This window comes from Danio rerio, chromosome 23, assembly GCF_049306965.1.
Source record: "Danio rerio strain Tuebingen ecotype United States chromosome 23, GRCz12tu, whole genome shotgun sequence".
Classification (NCBI taxonomy): domain Eukaryota; kingdom Metazoa; phylum Chordata; class Actinopteri; order Cypriniformes; family Danionidae; genus Danio; species Danio rerio.
The window spans coordinates 35,328,738-35,350,000 of record NC_133198.1 but is presented as its reverse complement, the minus strand read 5'-3'; the positions used below and the strand labels follow the sequence as shown (position 1 = coordinate 35,350,000).

Below are 21,263 nucleotides of genomic sequence, written 5' to 3'. Positions count from 1 at the left end.
TTGTGTTGTTGCAACTCATTTTAAATAAGTAGTTTAAACAGGTCATTTTTTAGTGTATACTTGAAAGTCCTTTTAAGCTAAAGAGACATTATGAATGAATCTGTTGCCTCACCAAGGTGACACAGCAACAGCATCACTGAAATCAAACAAACACAAACAAGTTAAAACAGAAAATTAAAATGAATAAATATGAATTGGTTGTAAAGCAAGACTTACAAATGATCAGGCTCAGCTTGTGCACCAACATGTTGAATGTGTGGATGGAGGGGTAATTCTGGAATTGTTTCTAGACATGTGAGCGCATGGTATATATAACAGTCGCAGACTTTATAAATCATTATCTGTTGATAACAAATGAGTGTTATAAGGAAATTCTTTGGAAAGGAAAGTCTTGTTTACTTTGGATGAGCAATGAGGAAATTCAGTTTATAGCTTTTTTGACATTTCAAAACAGGCAAGATTCTGAAAAAACAATAATGCTGCTTATGTGTTTTCTTTAGCAGTGCACTCAGATGACTGAATGAACTGCTGTAACAAGAGTTCGGTCTTCAGGTTAAACCCAATCTTTAATTTGAATATTTGTCTCAGGTTTCAGTGTGCACCCTCTTTTTAATTCATTTCAAAGCCTTATTTCAGGATCTCGGTATGGGTCCCATTGAAAAAAATTTTTTGAATTTGTTGCAATGATTTGCTGAATTTTAAGGGGAAGAAGTTGCCGCTGTTTGTACTTCTGATGCTGTGAGTTGTTTTTTTATGTGTGTGTTGTGAATTGTGTAAATCTATTAAGCTACACAACAAATTACTCCAGAAGGGGACAATAAAGTTTACAGTTAACAGTTACAGTACGTGAGGTGAAGTGAGTACTCTCAAGTAGCCAGTGGTTACGCACGTGCACACACACAATAGGGTGGAAGAGAGAGCTGTTAATTCACTCCAGCTCATCCTTAACATGCTAGGTGTCACTTTTAATCAAGCTTCAAGGATAATGCAATACATATAAACCAATTGAAAATGATATAAATCAAGATAAGAAATGAACATAATAGTGTAGTTGAAACTCATGATACTATTATCAACTATGATAAATCTGTTTTATGACCCCGGAAATCTTGGATGTTTTTCTTTTACTTCTCTCTTTAGTTTTGACCACATCTAATTATTTATCTTAATGTTTTGATTTTGATACTGTAGATCAGTGGTTCAAACTGTGGTACCACTAGTGGTACATGGACTCTCTTAGTGGTATGCGGAGGAATCAAATATGTCATATGTGTACATGTAACATATATTTCAAAATTTAGCAAAATAATTATGAATATGATGACATATAGCCTATATATAAGGTGCAACATACATATTACATTTAAGCACTGGAGTTTTTTTAAGAACAGTAGTTTAAAAGCACATTTCAATGTAAATGTTGACATTTTATTTTGTTGTTTCTTTGTTTGTTTGTTTGTTTTTGTCTGTAAGCACAGTACAGTGTTAATGTTAAAACTATTTATAATGTTTAAAGTGGCTGACAATAATATTCTTAATAATAGGAATTAATCTGCCTTGTTTTTGAACTGTGCAGAGCTGTAACTGCTTCACTGGGCCTACTACGCTACTGTATTTCAATACTGGTCATTATGGTGGTACTTGGAGAGACAATTTTGAAGGTAGTACTTGAAAATAATTTGAGAATCACTGCTTTAGATAATTACTGTTTAATACCATAAAAAAGCTCAAAAAATGTAATATTAAACTTTTTTCTAATTATTTGCTTTTATTAACCAGAACATTTGAATTTCAATTCATGATTTGTTTGTAATTCTTTTTACAAACATTATAGAAACCCTCTTGAACTTTATGCACTCTTCCGCGCCACTTTGTTTTTTAAGTAGCCTAATAAAAGCTAAATATTTCTAAAAAGAGAAAACACACTCAAATGCTTAACGTAACGTTAGTTAAGTCTAAAACCGCCAAACCGATTTTTGCCTGTCTAACGTTAGATCAGCTGATTTGTAATTAATGTGTGGTACAATATATATATATATATATATATATATATATATATATATATATATATATATATATATATATATATATATATATATATATATATATATATAGGCTAAATACTAAATAAATAAATATAACAAATACTAAATAGCATTGTTACATTTTATAAGCTCTTGTGAAGCTCTTGTGAAGCCCCCATATGAAGCATCATCGTTTAATTATTTTCCATGGTTTTTCACAAAAAAACTATATACTAAAAATCATCAGCATTCATTTACACCTGGTTGCCATGTTTACCAGTAAACATCCGGAAGCTATGGCGACACGGGGCTCAGGTAATTTATTTCACCATTACGTTACTAGCAAAAAACACACAATCTTCCATTAAATATGATTTTCTTCATTAATTCTTCTCAACTCAAGTTTCAAGAGTCGCTTTCGGCAGCTGCCAGAACCGTCTCATGTTTCCGACGCACTTTGCGCCTGACCGAATGGGAAATGAAATGCTCTCACAGTTTGGTTCAGCTGAAGGAGGACCCGGATGTTACGACAACCACACGGTGAGAATTAATGGATAATCATTTTTAAAAAAACATGAGGCCAAAAGAAAAAAAAACTAAAATAATTAGTATCAGTAATAATGTTAATGAGCGTGTAATTTTAACTTCGCAGGTTGGCACACTTCTGTATGAACTCCAACACAAACCTGAGAGTAAGAGGGGATATGTGTTTGCAGCCCGCACTGCATCACGATTCCTGCCGGCTTTAAAGGTATCGTTTATAACTTTTGCCACAATTAAACATATGGCTTTTTTACACTACATTATTTTTGTCACCATAAAAGCATATATTTACACTACAAGACGGTCAGCTAACACAATAAAATATAAAAACTTTTAATAGAATTTGCAATGGATAATTGGCAGTAAGACATTGAGGGGAAACCATGCACACACCTAGGTTTATAGAGTTTTCATCACTTGAATTAAGATTTGAATCATTTATAATAGCAGAAATAGTGACGACATGGTGGCACAGTGGTTAGCACTGTCGCCTCACAGCAAGGTTCGAGTCCCGGCTGGGTCAGTTGGCATTTCTGTGTGGAGTTTGCATGTTCTCCCGGTGTTCGTGTGGGTTTCCTCTGGGTGCTCCGGTTTCCCCTACAGTCCAAAGACATAAGCTATAGTTACAGGTAAACTGAATAAAACTAAACCGGCCGTAGTGAATGTGTGTGAATAAGTGTGAATGGATGTTTCCAGTACTGGGTTGCAGCTGGAAGGGCATACGCAGTGTAAAACATATGCTGGATGAGTTGGCGGTTCATTCCACTGTAGCAACCCCTGATAAATAAAGGGACTAAGCTGAAGGAAAATGAATGAATGAATAAATAAAAGCAGAATCATGTCGAATATTGATAGCATTTTAATAGAAGGCAATCATATTTTGCTTGGAAATGTTATATCTGTGCCCTTCTCTGATTTGTAGGTGAAATTCTTTTGTTAACGCTTCATGTTTTTGTTTTTCATTTGATATTTGTAGTGAAAACCATTAAAAGTTCTGTGATGTTTCTATTACTTTTTTCAGCAGTGTTGCCAAACTGCATTATTGAGTTAATAAACATAAAAATACAAACCAACATTCATTATACTCTCGTAAAATATTTTTTATATATATAATTTAAATCACAAAGGTTTTTAATAATTAAAGGCTCCAATGTTGTGTCGTGTTGAAAAACTTGTTTTGATCTGCATACATATGCACCCCTCTATGCTGTTTTTATTGAAATAATATAAATATTCCTTAAAATAAAAATACACTTCACAATCTGATTTTTGCCTTTATAGACCAGTTGACCATGGTATGTATTGTATATACATGTATAGACACAACCATTTCTTTTGTTTTTAATTGAACAATTAAAAATCTGTTGCTTTGTTGTTTGTTTTTTTAAAGGCAGTCACCCCTTCACCACAGAAATACCAGCTGGACTGGACTCTACCTAAAGTGTGTCCTCCTGGAAAAGCTCCCTTCAATAGTACCACTTTAAGATTCAGACCTAAAGATGCAGAAATCAGCCCTGGGTAAAATTATATTTGACTATCAAAAGTGTCTTTATTCTCAGTAATTCTGAATCTATTAACGCTCCTCAACTCAGCATTCTCCTTAATAATAAAAAAATCATGAGTTTTCCAGTACTTTGGGAGAAGTGATTAGGCACAAATATTAACAATGGGGTATGTTAATATTTAATATAATCTATCTATACAGATAGCTAAATACATTTATACCTTTTCTTTTTTTGACACAAGGAGAACATGCAAACTCACCACAGAAAGACCCAGTGATCCAACCAGGACTCAAACCAGTGACCTTGTTGCTGTGAGGCAACCATGCCGCCCTTTGAATTGAAACTTTGTGAATTTCAGAATGACTTTTACATTCTTGAACGCTCAAGCTCCTGTTTTCGCATGGTGTTGACTTTATTTTTGACGTTAAATGCAGGTCTACATGTTTTGAGCTTGTTCACTTTTGACCACTTTCAGAAGTAGCTGACATCCAGATTGATTTTGCAATTTAAAACTTGTGTTGATAAATGTGTTTGTGCAACCAAAAACAAAATTCCTCTTCTCTAGCTACACTCCCAAAAGGGATTTAAGTCTTTTCAAAATAAAAAGCACAACATTCTCCTACCAGTACATATCCAAACACAAATCCACCGCATTCACTGTAGTTCTGCTAGATGACATCTTGTTGCAGTTACTAATAGACAACACTATAATCTTTGTAAACTCCTGTATTTGCCTTTTTTTTTTTGTTTAGTCCAGGGGCATACGCTCATGATGCTATCCAAAGCAAGAAGGTGTCATGGCCTATGAAATTCGGCTCTCCAGACTGGACAAAAGTGCCGATGCTGGAGAGAAGAGCACTGCGGACAGAGGTACAGATAGGGTCGACTTTTGTTTTTTAATGATAAATGCAACCACTAAGGTTAGTGGGTATGAATTCCTTTCATATTGATCTTTATAAATTTTGTGTTCATGCAGCTTTTCCATGACAAAGAGTTTAGGAAACAGAGGAACAGGGTGGCATATCTACACTTGTTTTACTGATGATACTAAAATACTACTAGAAGAATTAAGTGTGTACAAACATTAAAGCTTTAAAAGACAAGTTTTACCCACTTGATTTGTGTTTCCATTTTAGAATATGACCATGAACTATTTTGAAAGCATATTTTAACATATTAGATGTTTCAGGTACATAACGTGTAATCAATTAATATTTTTAGTAATTATCAAAGTAACAGGACACATATATCTATATTCTGATTTTTAATTTTTTAACATGTCCTTTTGAAACAATGGCTAAAAATAAACAATGAAAGACATTTATTACCCCATTCACAAATGAATAACAAACACAAATCCAAAGAAACGTCACATTTCAGATGGGTTGAAAACTTCAAGGTATTTCAAGGGAATTCTTATCAAAAAAAAAAAAAAAAACATCAACCGTAAGTGATGTGAAATCCATCTAATATTATTGACGTGTACAGAACAGTTTTTCATTAAATAAGAATCAGATGTCAGTAACCTGATAGATCGCTGCGTGTTTTTGAATTGCAGTCGTTGAAGACTCTAGTTTGTCATATGGTACTAACTTCAAGGAGCACAATGTGAAAAGCAAGTGCTGAGAAGTCTTATTCAGAAACAACTGATGTAGATGTGGCCAAGTCAGTAGAGCAAAATTCATTTTTTCCTTCTCACTTTGGGCTTTTTGACTGGTCGTAGATATGGGTTGTCAATCATGTTTTCCTCATTGGCCTTGCCTGAAGGCACAACACCACCAGGTGGCAGCACTTCATTCTCCTTATCTGCACCGGAGTCGTCCTACAAATTGAAATGAAATATGTTAAATTATGAATTTGTACAGTATATAGACATACAAACACAGACTATTACCTGATTTTACTATCAATGTTTTTTCATGAAAAAAAAATATATATATATATCTTGATTTATTTTATATTCACTGACAAATTATAGCAATTAACTTTCCTGTTATATTCCTATATATTTTTAATGCTAAAGAAGAATATATTTAAGAGGCGGCAAAACCAAAGCTCCAAAAAACACCAATTTGTTAAATTAAAAAGGCTAACACAAAGCGTGTAACGTTTCAGCACACCGGCTCTTCATCAGACAGTATTCATCACAGCATGTTGCTCTGTTTATTCACTTCCGGATCACACAATCTCATACATTTCCACAACAAAAAATAGAAAAATACACATAAAGAATACACATTAGTTAATAATAATAACTAATCAATAACTAACACATAATAAAAATTAGTTTATACTAAAGAAGTCACTTATGCTCACTAAGAGTGCTTTTGATTGACAAGAAATTGAGTACAAACAATAATATTATGACGTATAAAAAATCAAATGACCATTTCAATTTATTCCTGAATTTAGAGAATAGGTGCGTTCAACTTCATGCAGTGCTGTGGAGATTGACCAAAACCTGTCTTAAAGGGGTGCATGCCGATTATACATTTTGTTCGGCTTGAAGCTGCACCAACGCCACGTAACTACCACATGTGGCTTCAAAGTACCGTGACAGCTCTCTGAGATCAGACGACTGATTCAGCCAGTGCAGCATCTAAAGAGCGACTGCAGGAACTGCGATGACGACACCGATGTTATACAATTGGTTGGATTCCTCGCATGACAACAACCACATGTGTTTCAGGTTTGTTATTGGACAACTTCCGTCTCACAAACTTCCAAACAAACAATTAACTTTTTATGCTATATTCATTTTGTACATATCATGCTTATTAAAAGACTTCAAATATTTTACTGCAGTAGGCCTAATCATCTTTTTTGTTAAATAATTTGTTTATAAAAGCTAGATTCGTTGCATAAGTTTATTTTTGACGATTTTCATACAGACCTTTTACTGTATACAGCTTCATCTCCGATTTAAATTATGTTTTTTAGTAAATAACCAAATATTAACTCAAATAAGTTTTACAGACTTGTAATATAATAGTCATCATTGATTGTGCCTCCAACATAACGTTTTTCTTAACAAATTGGGATAAATAATTATTCTATAATATAGTTCTAAAATAATACAAAATAATATAATAATAATATCCTGTCAAGACATTTAAAAGTAACATTGATATATCTTGCTTTTTCTGTCAAATTTCCACTGAAAGTGCATTTCACTTCTTTTGTCCAATCTTTTGGGATTAATGTGATTGGATTAATATATAAATAAATCATTGATCTCGCCATGTGATTTGATTTGTCATCATGCAGCTAAATACCAGCCCCGAGGTGTCTGACCTGACAGCCTCCCAATCTTGTTGATTGCCAGCTGCAGCTATGGTTCAAGTTGAATGCACCTAATATTTTGTAGCAGTTGTCAGTGTCACGTGATCCTTCAGAAATTAGGTAAATAATGTAAATAAATAAATAGAAATCATAAAATTGATTCAAGTAAATATTAATATTACAAACAAAACCTAAAATGGTATTTTAGCCATTCACTCCTCAAATATATTTAAAAATATAAGTTTCCACAGAAATATTAAAATCATACACTGCAAAAAACGCTTTTCTTATTTATGCGTACTCTTATTTTCTTATTTATCCTAAAATTAAATAAAATAATCTTACGTAAAAATGAAAAACAGGATTATTTTGCTTGTTTTAAGGAAAAACACTTAATTTTGGCCTATTATTTCTGGAAACAAGACTATATGTTTTGCTTGTCTAGAAAATGCTTCTTGATTTAGGAATTTGTAGATATTTAGACAAAAATATCTAATCAAGAAATCTAAATCTAAGCAAGAAAATCATTTTATTTAGTGTAAATTGTTTATTTTATTTGTGAAACATGAATAATTTTCAAAAACCGAGCACATTAGCATGATTTCTGAATGATTATGTAGGGGCTCTTGAAAGTTTAGCTTTGCCATTGCATGAAAAATTTATATTTTCCAATATATTAACACAAAAAAACACCTCTTACAATAATTAATAACTATAATTAAATAAATAAATCGCGATAAATGAATCACGATATTAATGTTTTGACTGTATTTTAGTTACATTCACAAACATGGAAAATGTTGACAAGGAAAGATTGTTTAAATCTTGCCTGCATGATGTGACTGGTGTTGTTATCATTGTCCATCTGGTCATCCTGCTCAGACGAATCCGTTTCCTCCAGTGACTGTAGCTCCAGTTCAGAGGGCAGCAGGGCACTCAGATATGGGATGGGGCTTGGTTTTGCAGCGATCACTGATTACACACATACAAATTCAATATGAATACACATTCAATAAACAGGCAATAGTGCAGTACACTCAAATTCTATGATTAAACTCACAAGGGAAAGCACTGATGTCATCCTTAAATAGGCTCTGCGTCTCTCCGGTCTTGGCCATGAAGCGTGTGAGAGCTCGTTCAACATCTCTTCTCTGAGACGCTGCCTTTTCTCTCACCACCTGATAGTCTGATACAGGCTCTCGAAAGGTCTAAAACAAAAACGTAAGACATCCAATGACAACAATTTCCTAAATTTTGAGGTCACTTATCAATCAATGATTTTTTATCTAGAGAGACTTTAAAGGAACATTATTGTAAATGTGAATCCTTCATAACTGGTACAATGTTTTAATCAAAAGTGAGCTGTTTTAGATTTTTTTCTTTTGTATCATTTATTGGGCAATTGGGGTGGTGGTTCCCATTTTTAAGAAGGGTGACCGGAGGGTGTGCTCCAACTATAGGGGGATCACACTCCTCAGCCTCCTTGGCAAAGTCTATGCCACAGTACTGGAGAGGAGGATCCGGCCAATGGTTGAACCTAGGTTTTAAAAGTAACAATGCAGTTTTCGTCCAAGCTACGGGGTACACTGGCCAAGCTCTATACCCTCACCAGGTTGCTCGAGGGTTCATAGAAGTATGCCCATCCAGTCCACATATGTTTTGTGGACTTGAGAAGGCATTCAACCGTGTCCCTCATGGCATTCTGTGGAGGGTGCTCTGCTCAGAGAGTATGGGGTTAGAGGTGCTGTGTTAAGTGCTGTCTCATCGCTGTATGAACAGGAGTAGGAGTCTGGTTCGCATTGCAGGCAATAAGTCAGACTTGTTTCCATTGCATGTTGGACTATGGCAGGGCTGCCCTTTGTCACCAATTCTGTTCATAATTTTTATGAACAGAATTTCAAAGCACAGCCTTGGGCAGAAGGGGGGCTGGTTCAGGGACAACAATGTTGTTCTGTTGGCTTCATCGAACTGTGACCTACAGCATGCACTGGGGCGGTTTGCTGCCGAGTGTAACATGACTGGGATGAGAATCAGCACCTCCAGGTCTGAGGTCATGGTGCTTCACCGGGAAAAGGTGGTTTGCTATCTCCAGGTTGGAGGAAAGTCTTTACCCCAGGTGGAGGAGTTCAAGTATCTTGGGCTTTTGATCACGAGTGAGGGAAGGATGGAACGTGAGATTGACTGGCGGATTGGTGCAGCGGCAGCAGTAATGCGGTCAATGTACCAGTCCGTTGTGGTAAAGAAGAAGCTGAGCCGAAAGGCAAAGTTCTCGATTTACCGGTCAATCTACGTTCCTCCTCTCATCTATGGTCATGAGCTTTGGGTCATGACCGAAAGGACGAGATCTCGGATACAAGCAGCTGAAATGAGTTTTCTTCGCAGGGTGGCAGGGCGCACCTTTATAGATAGGGTGAGGAGCTCTGTCACCTGGGAGGAGCTCACGAGTAGAGCCGCTGCTCCTTCACATCAAGAGAAGTCAGCTGAGGTGGCTCGAGCATCTGTTTCAGATGCCTCCTGGACGCCTACCTAGGGAGGTGTTCCAGGCATGTCCCACTGAGAGGAGGCCTCGGGAAAGACCCAGGACACACTGAAGGGATTATGTCTGAGGAGCTGGGGTCTGGGGTTTTCTCCTAAGACTGCTGCCCCCGTGACTCGGCCGTGGAAAAGCAGTTGAAAATGAATAAATAAATGAATGTATTATTTATTGCTGCTGATTGTCTTTTTATTGATATAATATTTTATTATTATAGAAAAGTGATCTTTATAAAATGTTTTGCAATGATATAGACTCTCTCGTCCTACTAGAAGTTATTCTAACAGTAGTGAAAGAGCAGTTTTATATATCAGTAGATGCATATGAAGAGTTCAGATGCAAAAACCTCTAAATGGCATCAAAAGTTTTCTTCTAAAATTAGCATTTTTAACAAGCTTCGGTGAGTAGGTTTACTAATATCACTTTTATGGCAAAGAATAAGTCATTTTCATGGTCTTTAAAGTGAAATAACGCAACATAAACAAAGGAGGCTTCGAAAAAAGTTCAGATGGCACTTAAGGGGTTTTTCATTTGAACTCTTCATATATTCTGTAGAGCTATAACTATAATGTTATCAATTGTTGAGCTAAACAATACACAACAACCGAATCAGGTGAGTGACACAAGCAAGACTCACTGGTGTTCTGATGTATGTATGAGGATCTGGGAAATCAGGGAAGTGGCTGGGGATGTGTGCCGGGTGAGTGCGTTTCTGTCCAGCCGTCAGAGATTTTGGTACCACCGGAGCGTTTGTTATCGGAGCTGTGAAATGCATAAGTGTTACCAATTAAAACAGGAACAGTTACAGCAGAAAAATATAAATATTTAGATATAATAGAGACCTACGTGCTGTTATAACCATTCTTTGAGATCTTTTGGCGTACACTGGAAGAGTATCCACATTAAAACCTGCGATTGTGGAAAAGTAAATCCAGGATTAGCCTAAATCTCATTAGCATGACTAAACCATGTATATATATATATATATATTAAAAAAGAAGTTGAATCTTTAATTTGTCCTAACATTGAAAGTAAACCAACCCATTTCGACGAGAGTAATGACCACATCAGACAGAGTAGGGGTGCTTCTGGCTGTGTGCTCACAGTTTGCCTTTGCGCAACGTCCAACTTCTGTTATATCTATCAAAAGACAACAAGACTCTTAAAAATCAAAAAGTACCCAATTCACCTACAGCACATGTCGTTGGACTGTGGGGGGAAACCGGAGCAAACATGAGCTCTACTTATTAAAATATATTTAAGAATAAATGGTCATACTAGACACACAAAAACATGTATTTATCCATTTATGACCTATTAATAAACTATAACTTAGCAGACAAATAAGTAAACTAGTAATCTAAATAAATAGTGAACAAGTAAAAAGATTTAAAATGACAATAATTAAAATTTTTGGGAGCTACACTTTTCTAAATACTGTATGCCTGACAAAAAAAAAAAACTTTTTTAGTGTATACAATATTAGTCTTATTGACATTTCAGTGATAATTTATTTGCTCAGATTAATATATTTTTAAATAGACACATTCTAATGTACAGAAAAGTGTAAAGTAATTGTATTGTTTTGTGAGCTTTTATTCAACTATAGCTCAATTTTGGTTCCCAAACTGTGGTTAAATTAGAACATAGAACCATAAATTACATACAAATACACACAAACGTAAAAAGTAAAACGCGATGATTTGTGATATTGGTATGCATAAGCTTTTAAATTTTGTCAAGATGAGCTGCTTAAAGTAAATGAAGGACTCACAGCTCTGCATCATCTCAGTGAGTGTCTCCACAACAGCTTTCTCAGCGCTATCAAAGCCACACTCGGTCAGCAGAGCACTGACCACCACTTGCAGCGTGCGTCTCCGAGCCAGCTGATAGTTCTCTGTGGGACTGGTGCAGGTCTTACTGCTCCCCGAGCGCTGGAAATAATAAAATAAAAGATGATAAGAAGGTTTTACAGATCAGGAAGTTTTAAAACATATCTGCATTTAATACAGCAAGGCATTTCTTTGAAAATGCAATAAAAGAGATTAAGTTAGGGCTAAATGAACTGCATTTATTTGAAATGTTTTACAATTAGTATGGTTCCTATACTGTAAGCTTCTGAGTTTTTAAAAGGTTTCAAAGTTTATTCTAAGATTAGTGTTGAAGAAAGAGGAATTGTATTTAGTGGTAATGACTAGGCCCACACGAAATCTGCGCGCGCAGATTTTCCGCAGAATTTCTGCAGATTTTTAGCCCATCATTAATTCTGTTTATTTACTTGAGTAAATGTGTAAATCTAAATTTATTCAGTTTTTATTCAGTAATTTATTACTTTTTGTTTCATATATTAAGGTTTTAGTTTTGATACTCCGCTGGATACTCCCAAAATAATTCTGCAGAAATCCGCAGATTTTTACCAAAAATCTCAGCAGAAATAGCAAAAAACATCTGCAGATTCCGTCTGGCCCTAGTTATGACTCATGAATATAAAACTTTGAAAAAATAATGGAAAAGTTAGTCATGTAATTAAGTTTTTATGAAAATCAAAACGTTTTGAGGTAGATTTACTTTACTGGAAATTACTATAACTCACATTGTGGAATCGTATGTGATTTTAAGTTAATTTCTGCTTAGTTAAGTTGGTTTTATATGGCACATTCATAAAGTGACAACTTGTGAGTCGCTATATTGTTTTCCATGCTACTTTGATTATTAAGTGTAAGGGATCAACCTATATTAAAACATTGGTCAGGGATTTATTAGGTCATTTAAAGGAACCAAATCTTGAAGATCTGAATTACTTGATTCAACTCAATTGAGTCAAACTGAATCAGATTAAAAGCTTTACCTACTAAATCTACCATTTGTCCAGCAAATAGAAGACATCGTATTTTACCAATCCTGTTTAAATTAATTCCATGGCCAACGATAACATAACAGTATTGGGTAAAATTTTAGCTAGGTAATGACTTCAAAACAACATTATCACTGCTGCTAATAGGATTTCCCTATTTAGAATTTGCAAACAACATGTTTCTGAACTTATATTATTAAGGACAAAGTCTGAATGTGTGAATATAAAGCCACCTTTACCTCAATCTTTGTTAATGTTTTTTTATTTTTTATGGATGGATCCTTAACAAAAAGTTAGGGATTTTGTAAGGCTGTGCTTATAATTACTGAGGCAAAAATGCATCTATTGCATTCATTTTTGCATCTGAGAATCTGGTTAAGATTACTATTCCACTGTGGATTGCATTAAGAGTGTGGTATTAAATTATGGTATGTAAAACTGCCCATTCCTGTCAATAATCTAGTTTACTGTTAATATATTATGCTAACCCAATTCTCCATGCACAATAACTTGTCATTATGAGTGACATTAGCATTGTTTCATAGAAAACTCCTGCTGGGAGAAAATTGAGTTTGTACAGTTGCAGTACAGTAAAGTTTGTGATTTTCGGCTTTAACAAGACGTTTACCAGTTATATAAAACACTGTTTGACGACACTGATCTGCAACAGCTCACTATATAATTGATATATATATATATATATATATATATATATATATATATATATATATATATATATATATATATATATATATATATACAGACGTGTTTACATACGATACGGTGTCTGCTTTAAAATATATTACACAAGTGCCTTTAAGTCTAATTTTGATCAAAAAACTAAAGTTAGTATTGTTTGGCTGAGCCAGCAGGGTGAAGGAAAGAGTAACGTTAGCGTTAATGAAAGGAGATATTTAACGTACGCTTCCGGAGTTTAAAGATCCGCTCCCCATCATTACCGAGTCTGCCATTTTAGAACTCTAGTGGTTTTTCCTCTGATGTTTAGCATTCGCAAATAAACTCATTGTGCGTTCTGCGTTTGCTAAAAACTGTATTTGGTGTTTTTATATTGGGCGAAAATGGCAACCCTATCAACATTTCCAACAGGGCGACCGGAAGGTTGTTGTTTTCTGTGCAATTCCAAAATAAAAGTCAAACAAAGAAATAACTGTTGCATAGCCATTTCCTAAAAATGAAAGCAAAAGTAGAAATTTGCATTTTTTGAAGTCATCGTCAATACGGTATTGTAGCATGCTCATAAAACTTTTATTAAGTTATTCTAAAGACTTCTAAATATGTTATCTTTATTTTTATTTTAATGATTTGAATAAAAGAACCATCACACACGAACTAGCTGTTAATGTTAATAGTTAAATGTCGAACATCTTACAGAAATGTCAAGTCTTTTAGATAACAAAATGTTCACATCCTTGCTTTCTACATGATTCTTTAGTAAAACGGTAAACTGACACAGAAGATTTAATTTTTAAGTTCTGACCTGAAAACGAGGTACAAAAGCTAGGTAAATCAGTTTTAATCCTAGTTTTATTATAATATTTGAATCGTGGGAGTAGACACAAACACCTCAGACCTTAATGCTACCAAATTATTATATTATTTTATGTATTTTTCATATAATTTGACATGTTAATGGGTGTCTGTGTGTTTTTATGTTCTGCGGAGCAGGAATCTGCTGAAAAACAGCATTCATGCTGAGTCAGGCCCAATTATCTTTTAATCTTTTCATGTTAAAAAATTATAAATAAATAAAAATTTTCCATGGAGAGCACAGATGATGGTTGCTTAGCAAAGGCTGATACCACAAATGCTTTGAAATGAGTGGACAAAGCGAGACAGACCAACAAGGCTTTAAAACGGATGAGGATAATAAACTTTCATCATGATGATGAACTAAAATGTCACATAAGTGCAGTAGACATGATAAAACCAAAACAATGTCTTGTCTTGAGAATATCTGAGAAAGACTGTAAAGGACCCACTTTCTTCTGGAAATAGCTCATTTGCATTTAAAGAGATGCACATTTTTTGGGTCATTTTTTTTTTTGCAGCATGACATAAAAAAATAAATGATCTGTAGCTTAATTTGAGCTGTAGCTGCACATTCTGTGGACACAGAAATGCATTACGCCTATTTATTATGAAGCAAAATTGGTCTCCTTTATTGTGTCTTAGTATATCCGGTAGATCTGCATTCTGCATATGGGGCAGAAGGTTTAGCTTAATGTGTTAAAGGTCAGATTTGCCAATCAAAATGTATCATTGTGAAGCAATCTCAAATGACAATATTTCTGTAGTAAATTTATATTTATTGATTTAAATAAATAAATATTGTGTCATTCTATTTTCTAAAGATTGGAAATCATAACAGTAATTCAAATAATTCATTTTATTGCAGCGATTGCTTTAGATGTAGGAAATAAAAAGAAGTGTAAATATAGTTGTGTGTGTATTGTGAAAAATGCTTTGCAACTATTTATCTAGGGGTATATTAATATTCTATAATCTAGATTTTGAAAAATAAATATATAACAATAATAACTAATTCTGCGGTGTTAACAGCAGCTGATTTTATGTTGTTGTCTGTAAAAACAGCTTTATCTGTACTTCTCTATGATAATATGACTTAACATATTACATTTAAAGTTTATTTAAACAGAAAAAAAAGTTATTTTTTATTTGTGTGTGTGAGGGAGGGGGTGTATTTGGTGCACATTGACATTTGCAAAGTATATTTTCCACAGCAAGGTTTAGTTGTCGGGCATTTATTTTGAAAGTCGTTTCAGCGGGCGGCCATCACGCTGGTGTCGCTATTTTCAACTGCCTCACCAGCTAAAGATTCACTCATCACGTCCATAATCGCAACACAAGATTGTCGTCTTGGTTTCCCAGCCTCGATTCCTTACTGATGAGGGACTTTCGGCCCGACTGACGCAGGGAGATGGGGGTACTCAATATTTCAGACCAGGTGAGCCATGGTAAAATCCCACGAATGGCGTAAATCAAGCAGTTTAGTGTTCGCTCTTTGCGCTTCTGTGCAGAGCCTGACATGTTAGCTAGCTGCCTGACGGTGGATTATCCAATCTTCCACACAATTCCTCGCACCAATACATGCTTCTTGTAATGCATTTGATGTGGAAAAAATAATTGTATACTGTTTATTGATGGTAGGGATATCAAAAAGGAGTTTAAATGCAAAAACAGGCTTTTTATCACGCCCAGACGTTAGCCAGCTTGCTAACCTAATGAGCTGGGTGTCAGCCAGCCGCATTGGAAAACATCTATTGTGTGTTTATCTTTATAAAACGCAAACATATATTAATATGTTTCGAATATCATTGCGTTTTTCTTGAGAACTGGCTTTGTATAATAACACTGAACGCGTATTTATTTTATCAACGTAGATGCGTTAGCAGTGTGTGTTGTATTTGCAGCTAGTCAATGACAATCCTTAATAATCATCATGTTTGCTTGTGATCACACAGTTATGCACTTCAAAATGGACACTTACAGTTTAAAAGATGTTGCTCTATCTAAAACTTTGGATTTGTTGTCATGTTTCATAACAGTATTATAACATCCACCTTTTTTCCTCCTCCAGCCGCCTCTGGTCCAGGCCATATTTAACCGAAATGCAGATGAAGTGAAGTTATTTTTGCACAAGAAAGATGAAGTCAATGCACTGGTATGTTGGTGGATGGCTTGTGATAGTGTGTGCATGAATAATGTGTCATTTGCATAGCAATCAGTACGAACGGACAGATGACTGTACATATGGGGTGTGTGGGCCTTTAAAACTGTCGGTGTGGAAAGAAAGCCTAAAAAAAAATCTGTTTTCCTCAATATTTTGTGTGTGTCAGGACCAAGAGCGCCGCACACCTCTTCATGCTGCTGCCTGGCTGGGGGATGTTCATATAATGGATCTTCTCATCAGTGCAGGTATGAGGTTCAACAGCCACTAACATTACATGCAGTTATGTTTTTGTTTATAAAACAGGTAGGGCTGGTCTCAAATGCAGGTCAGTGTAACATTCAAGCATTGCTTTGGTTTACAAAATGTGACATGTAGTTGTGTGTCACACCCATTTGGCCAAATGCAGTCTTTAACTAGGTTTTCCAAAGCAAGGGTTTGAGAATTGATGAAAAGATAATAATTAACTGATTTAAATGTGATTAACTGTGTAAACTGTCTCTTGTCAAGTTGTGATTATTAAATTAAAGGTTGAAATTTAGGTATGTAGTCTGCAGTGCTGCTTGTTTAGGGGGGAAGAGTGGCACTTGGATTTCATGCATATAACAATAAAAGCTTGATGCTGTATTAATTTGTTTTTGCCCCTACCTATCTTTATATTTATGTGCCTTGTTTAATAATAAAAAAGTAATGGCATCAAAAAATGCCAACAAATTCTTTTATCGTATAGTTTGTTTTCACGATGCCGAAATTCAGATAGAGGGCAGGAAGTGATTCTTCTGCATAGGAATCGCTATCAGAACATCAAAATGTTTCTGTTCAGAACAAAAAAGAAACGCAATACATTTTGCGACAAAACTAGACAATTATGATTGTGAAGCACTTTTTCCCCCTCGCCAAAATAAATAATTAATAATGTAGACTATGTTTCCATGCTTTTTGTATGCTTTCATCTGTTATTTTGTGATGTCTGGAAGATTTTTGCATGGGGGAAAACTACAGTTTTTTATAATAAGCATGTTTTTGAACCACATAGAAAAGTGTATAATGCGTACAACTCTTTGTTAATGAATGCTACCAAATACTGCAGCATGGTAAACTGTAATAAATGCTTTAACATTGGTGTAAACTGTGGTGCATTGTGATGGTGTAAAATTATAGCATAGATATCTAAAGCCCAACATATATAGTTATCTTTTGTTTATATCTCCTTTGAGATAAGGTATGAATTGCAAAAATATGGACTTTCCTTTATGTCTCCCTTTCAACTTTTAACTTCCTGCCCTCCATCTGAATTTCGTGTGTCGCCAGAACCACATGATTGAAAATATGCAAGATACAATCTAAAATCTCATGCTGTTAACAACTGTTTAAATACCATAAAGTTCGTCAGGAATATTCAGAACAAGAATCTTTGGTTGATTTATTAAAAAAAAACAATAAAGAAAAAAAAAACTTTGGAGGGTTATTGAGAAAATAAACTGTAAGTACTTTGTCTAGGAATGACAGATTTTGCTCCCTTCATCAGTTGTTGATTGAATGGAAGCAGATCGAGTCTGAGTATACATAGTTCTGAAAAAGTGCCATTTAAATAGAGCGCTAACTTAAACCAAAATTCCCCAATTTATAACACATGGTGTATTCCTATATTTGTATTGGGTGAAAACACATGCAAATGCTTGCTATGAATCTAAAATCTATTGAGAAACCTAAAGCTGGCAGACCATTAAATTGTGGTGATGCACATAAAAAAAAAACAAATGAAAACAATATAGTGTTAATGATATAAACGTGTTACTTTACGTGACTTTAAAACAAAACATAAGATTTGAGCAGGTTTGCCTTAAAAACTAATTAGGAAAACATCAAATAGACTATAATTAATTTTACCAATCCCTGCATTCAACAACTAAATACAAACTGTTATGCAAAATTCACTTTTACGTTTCGTTTGAAGTTTGTGTAAACAACTAGTCTATAATAGTATAAATGTCATCCCTGGATAAAGCTCGTAGCTTGACTTCAGCTCTGAGTTCGAACCTTCCTATCAAGGTATTTTGAAATAGGAGATTACATAAATCTTAAATGACATAAAAAGGAGGAGATGGAGAGGTGGAAGGAGTGCAGGACAAAAATTCAATTGGAACAGTGCAATGGCTGCTACTTGTATACACGTGATTATGACAGACACTTTTGAATAATTAGGCTCCTCCTGAACTTCATGTAGTGTGACGTGCTCATTATCCAGGTTTACCTACAACAGTGTTTCTCAACCAAGTTCCTGGAGAACCACCAGCTTTGTACATTTTCCATGTCTTTTTACCCAAATACACCTGATTCATATCATCGGCTCATTAGCAGAGACTGAAAGACCTGTAATGGGTGTGACAGACAAGAGGAGACATCCAAAACATGCAGTGTTGGTGTTTCTCAAAAAAAACGTGGTTGAGAAACACTGACCTACAGTGTGATTAGAACATGTCAACTTTTCTAAATGCTCAATCGCACTGGCAAACCAAAAAAAAAATCAGCTTGACTCTTTGTATGCCTGTATAAACTTTTCAGTTGTGATTGTAAACTAACTTTCTGTTTAAAATGAAGGCGCTTCTCGTGCAGACTAGCGTTTTAAATGTTTTGCAGCAAAACAAACTCCATTCACACTACACAGCCTAAAACGCATGATGTGTGAACGTTCAGGGTCACTGGGCATGCTCTTATTTTGTACCTGCAGTCTGCCACATGTGCAATATTCATATGAGAGTTGCTTGACAAATCAAGGAGTGATATGCAAAAGTCCAGGAGCCGGTTGCACCAGCAGTGCGTAAGTTAAAACATGACTTAAAGGAACACTAAGTTACAATTTACACATTACTTAATATTTTTGTGTTGCACCACTGGACTTAGTTTAAACAACGCTACGTTCTAACTAAAGATTTACGGCAGCATCCCCCATGTGTAACGGTAGAAACGATATGACCGCAAGATTAGTTTACATTGAGGAGCTCACAATGACAATGAAGAATGATCTTCCTCTACTTACAGCCTTCATATCCTCCTAAATCTTGCAATGGTTTCGGTTTGTAAAGTAAGAGTTTAATTTTCTCTCAATGTGTTAGATGTGATTAAAACGAGAATTTATTCATGACTGACTTTTTCTTTCTGCTCTTTTCTCTTTCATATGTAGGAGATAAAAAAAGCAAGTATGTTTTGATAACTTTGTGTATTCCACGTGCATTCACATTAGCTCACGATGCAGGTGTGTGCGTCATATTTTTTTAGTGACTCACTGTAATTAATTTACTATAAAAACTTAATTTGTAATTTAGTTTTCATAGAAGAGTCATATACAAACGCATTAGTTGCAGAATGTTAAAGCAGTTTAACGATTTGAATGCTTTTATTGCATATTACGGCATTTGATGCAACTACGCATGACTTTACGTAGAGTTTACGACTTACTACCATTTGCCCTAAGACCAAGTGGTGCATTTAGTTACTAACTAGCTAGTAGTTACTAAGCCCTAAGTGAGGACTTTACGTTCCAGTTTTAGAAAGAACTTACGAACAGCTGGTGCAACCCTACCCAGAAGACCAATTAAGTGATTCTGAACAGTAATGCTTCGTTTTCAATAGTCTGCATTTAGATCCATCGATGAAAGAGAACATCAGCATTTCCAAATGAAAACTAGGTCTTTAGCCTTTTCAGAATGCTCTTTTTTTGTGAGTCGAAGATTCCAAAGTAGTGGACACCATGCATAACTGTAATAAAACTTAAAATAAATAATTAAATAAATAAAAACATGTTAATGTAAACTGTGCCTAAATACCTCAGACTAATGCAGAATCATTGGCACATGATGGCAGAAGCTTTGTTTGATGTGGTTTGTTTGTGGGGAATATCCATTGCAAAAATTTCCTTAGAGCACAAATAATGGTTGCTTGGCAAAGACGGACACCACAAGTGGTTTGAAATGAGTGGACAATTGAGTTTTCCATGCTAATGGTCCCTAACAGGTCTCTTCACATTTGTTTATACTAACAAGGCTTTGAAACGTTTGCAGATAATAAACTTTAATCATGATGATGAACAGCAATGTCACATGAGTGCAGTAGACATGATAACCAAAACAATATCTTGTCCTGGAAATATCTGAGAGAGAGCCTGTAAAGGCCCCACCCTCTTCTGGAATACCTCATTTGCATTTAAAGAGATGCACAAAATTTTTTTGGCCTTTTTTGCAGCATGACATAATAAATAAATGATCTGTAGCATAATTTGAGCCGTAACTGCACATTCTGGGGACACTGAAATATATCGCATCTGTATATTGTGAGGCAAAATTGAGCCTTTAGTATACTCTGTAGATCTGCATTCTGCATATGGGGCAGAAGGTTTGGCTTAATGTGTTGAATGTCAGACTTGCCAATCAAAATCTTTGTGAAGCAACCTCAAAAGACAATATTTCTGTAGTAAATTAACATTAGAGAACAGAAACATTATTGATTAGAATCTCATTGTTTATACTTAAAAGTCTAAATCTGTTAAAAAAATACTAATATAACTGTCTTATGAAGGCATAAGAGGCTTTCCTTTATTTTGAGCATTGTCACATGTCTGCTGCTTGACAAGCCTAACAATGCCCTTCATCAATGTATGCATTTACAGTGTAGAAAGACTTATTATTTGCACATAATAATTTTTTTCTCCTTTATGTAACCTCACTCAAAAGGTGCGAATGTCAATGCAAAGGACCACGTGTGGCTAACACCATTGCACAGAGCAGCTGCTTCCAGAAACGAGGTGAGCAGCCCA

The 21,263-nt window shown here is 34.9% G+C and overlaps 4 protein-coding genes across 8 annotated transcripts in view; 2 read left to right on the top strand and 2 right to left on the bottom strand.

The window, feature by feature from the left end:
- si:ch211-66i15.5 overlaps positions 1-1,939 on the bottom strand; it is a 32,098-nt gene extending 30,159 nt beyond the window's left edge. The window contains exons 1-2 of the mRNA XM_073939899.1: positions 217-1,939; positions 113-136 (exon numbers count right to left, since the gene is read on the bottom strand). Of these exons, the coding sequence (XP_073796000.1) occupies positions 113-136; positions 217-247 (55 nt within the window). The 5' untranslated portion in view covers positions 248-1,939. The remainder of the gene's footprint in view (positions 1-112; positions 137-216) is intronic.
- Positions 1,940-2,128: 189 nt separating this feature from the next.
- On the top strand, positions 2,129-10,057 carry si:ch211-66i15.4. 3 transcript variants are annotated; one of them, XR_012398354.1, is made up of 7 exons: positions 2,303-2,339; positions 2,428-2,564; positions 2,677-2,775; positions 3,958-4,085; positions 4,825-4,942; positions 6,485-6,761; positions 9,737-10,057. XR_012398354.1 is itself a non-coding variant. In NM_001386494.1 (6 exons), exons 1-6 carry the CDS (start codon positions 2,321-2,323, stop codon positions 5,112-5,114), a joined length of 567 nt encoding a protein of 188 aa, NP_001373423.1. In that variant the 5' UTR covers positions 2,129-2,320; the 3' UTR covers positions 5,115-5,181. The 3 variants fall into 3 exon arrangements, 2 of the variants coding, with proteins under 2 accessions (NP_001373423.1, XP_073794624.1); NM_001386494.1 differs by lacking the exons at positions 6,485-6,761; positions 9,737-10,057 and adding an exon at positions 5,049-5,181 and having other exon boundaries at positions 2,129-2,339; XM_073938523.1 differs by lacking the exon at positions 9,737-10,057 and having other exon boundaries at positions 6,485-6,875.
- taf8 (TAF8 RNA polymerase II, TATA box binding protein (TBP)-associated factor) lies at positions 5,091-13,863 on the bottom strand. Of its 3 annotated transcripts, none has more exons than XM_005162303.5 (8): positions 13,665-13,863; positions 11,662-11,821; positions 10,929-11,027; positions 10,734-10,796; positions 10,525-10,649; positions 8,415-8,562; positions 8,184-8,326; positions 5,091-5,894 (listed from the first exon to the last, which is right to left on the bottom strand). In XM_005162303.5, the coding sequence occupies exons 1-8, from the start codon at positions 13,710-13,712 to the stop codon at positions 5,754-5,756; spliced, it is 927 nt and encodes a 308-aa protein (XP_005162360.1). In that variant the 5' UTR covers positions 13,713-13,863; the 3' UTR covers positions 5,091-5,753.
- A 1,750-nt stretch (positions 13,864-15,613) lies between these two features.
- ankrd52a (ankyrin repeat domain 52a) overlaps positions 15,614-21,263 on the top strand; it is a 28,625-nt gene continuing 22,975 nt past the window's right edge. The window contains 4 exon segments of the mRNA NM_001018154.1: positions 15,614-15,727; positions 16,361-16,444; positions 16,620-16,698; positions 21,181-21,251. Of these exon segments, the coding sequence (NP_001018164.1) occupies positions 15,701-15,727; positions 16,361-16,444; positions 16,620-16,698; positions 21,181-21,251 (261 nt within the window). The 5' untranslated portion in view covers positions 15,614-15,700.

What these genes read in the sequence shown, in the direction of transcription:
- si:ch211-66i15.4 (NM_001386494.1), top strand. An exon ending in GATGTTACGACAACCACACG is followed by an intron (nt 2,565 to 2,676) that starts GTGAGAATTAAT and finishes TTAACTTCGCAG; the next exon opens with GTTGGCACACTTCTGTATGA. An exon ending in GAAGAGCACTGCGGACAGAG is followed by an intron (nt 4,943 to 5,048) that starts GTACAGATAGGG and finishes GTGTTCATGCAG; the next exon opens with CTTTTCCATGACAAAGAGTT.
- taf8 (XM_005162303.5), bottom strand. Translation starts at nt 13,712, where the DNA reads ATGGCAGACTCGGTAATGATGGGGAGCGGATCTTTAAACTCCGGAAGC. An exon ending in AAGAATGGTTATAACAGCAC is followed by an intron (nt 10,650 to 10,733) that starts GTAGGTCTCTAT and finishes TGCATTTCACAG; the next exon opens with CTCCGATAACAAACGCTCCG. An exon ending in ACACCAGTCACATCATGCAG is followed by an intron (nt 5,895 to 8,183) that starts GCAAGATTTAAA and finishes TTCAATTTGTAG; the next exon opens with GACGACTCCGGTGCAGATAA.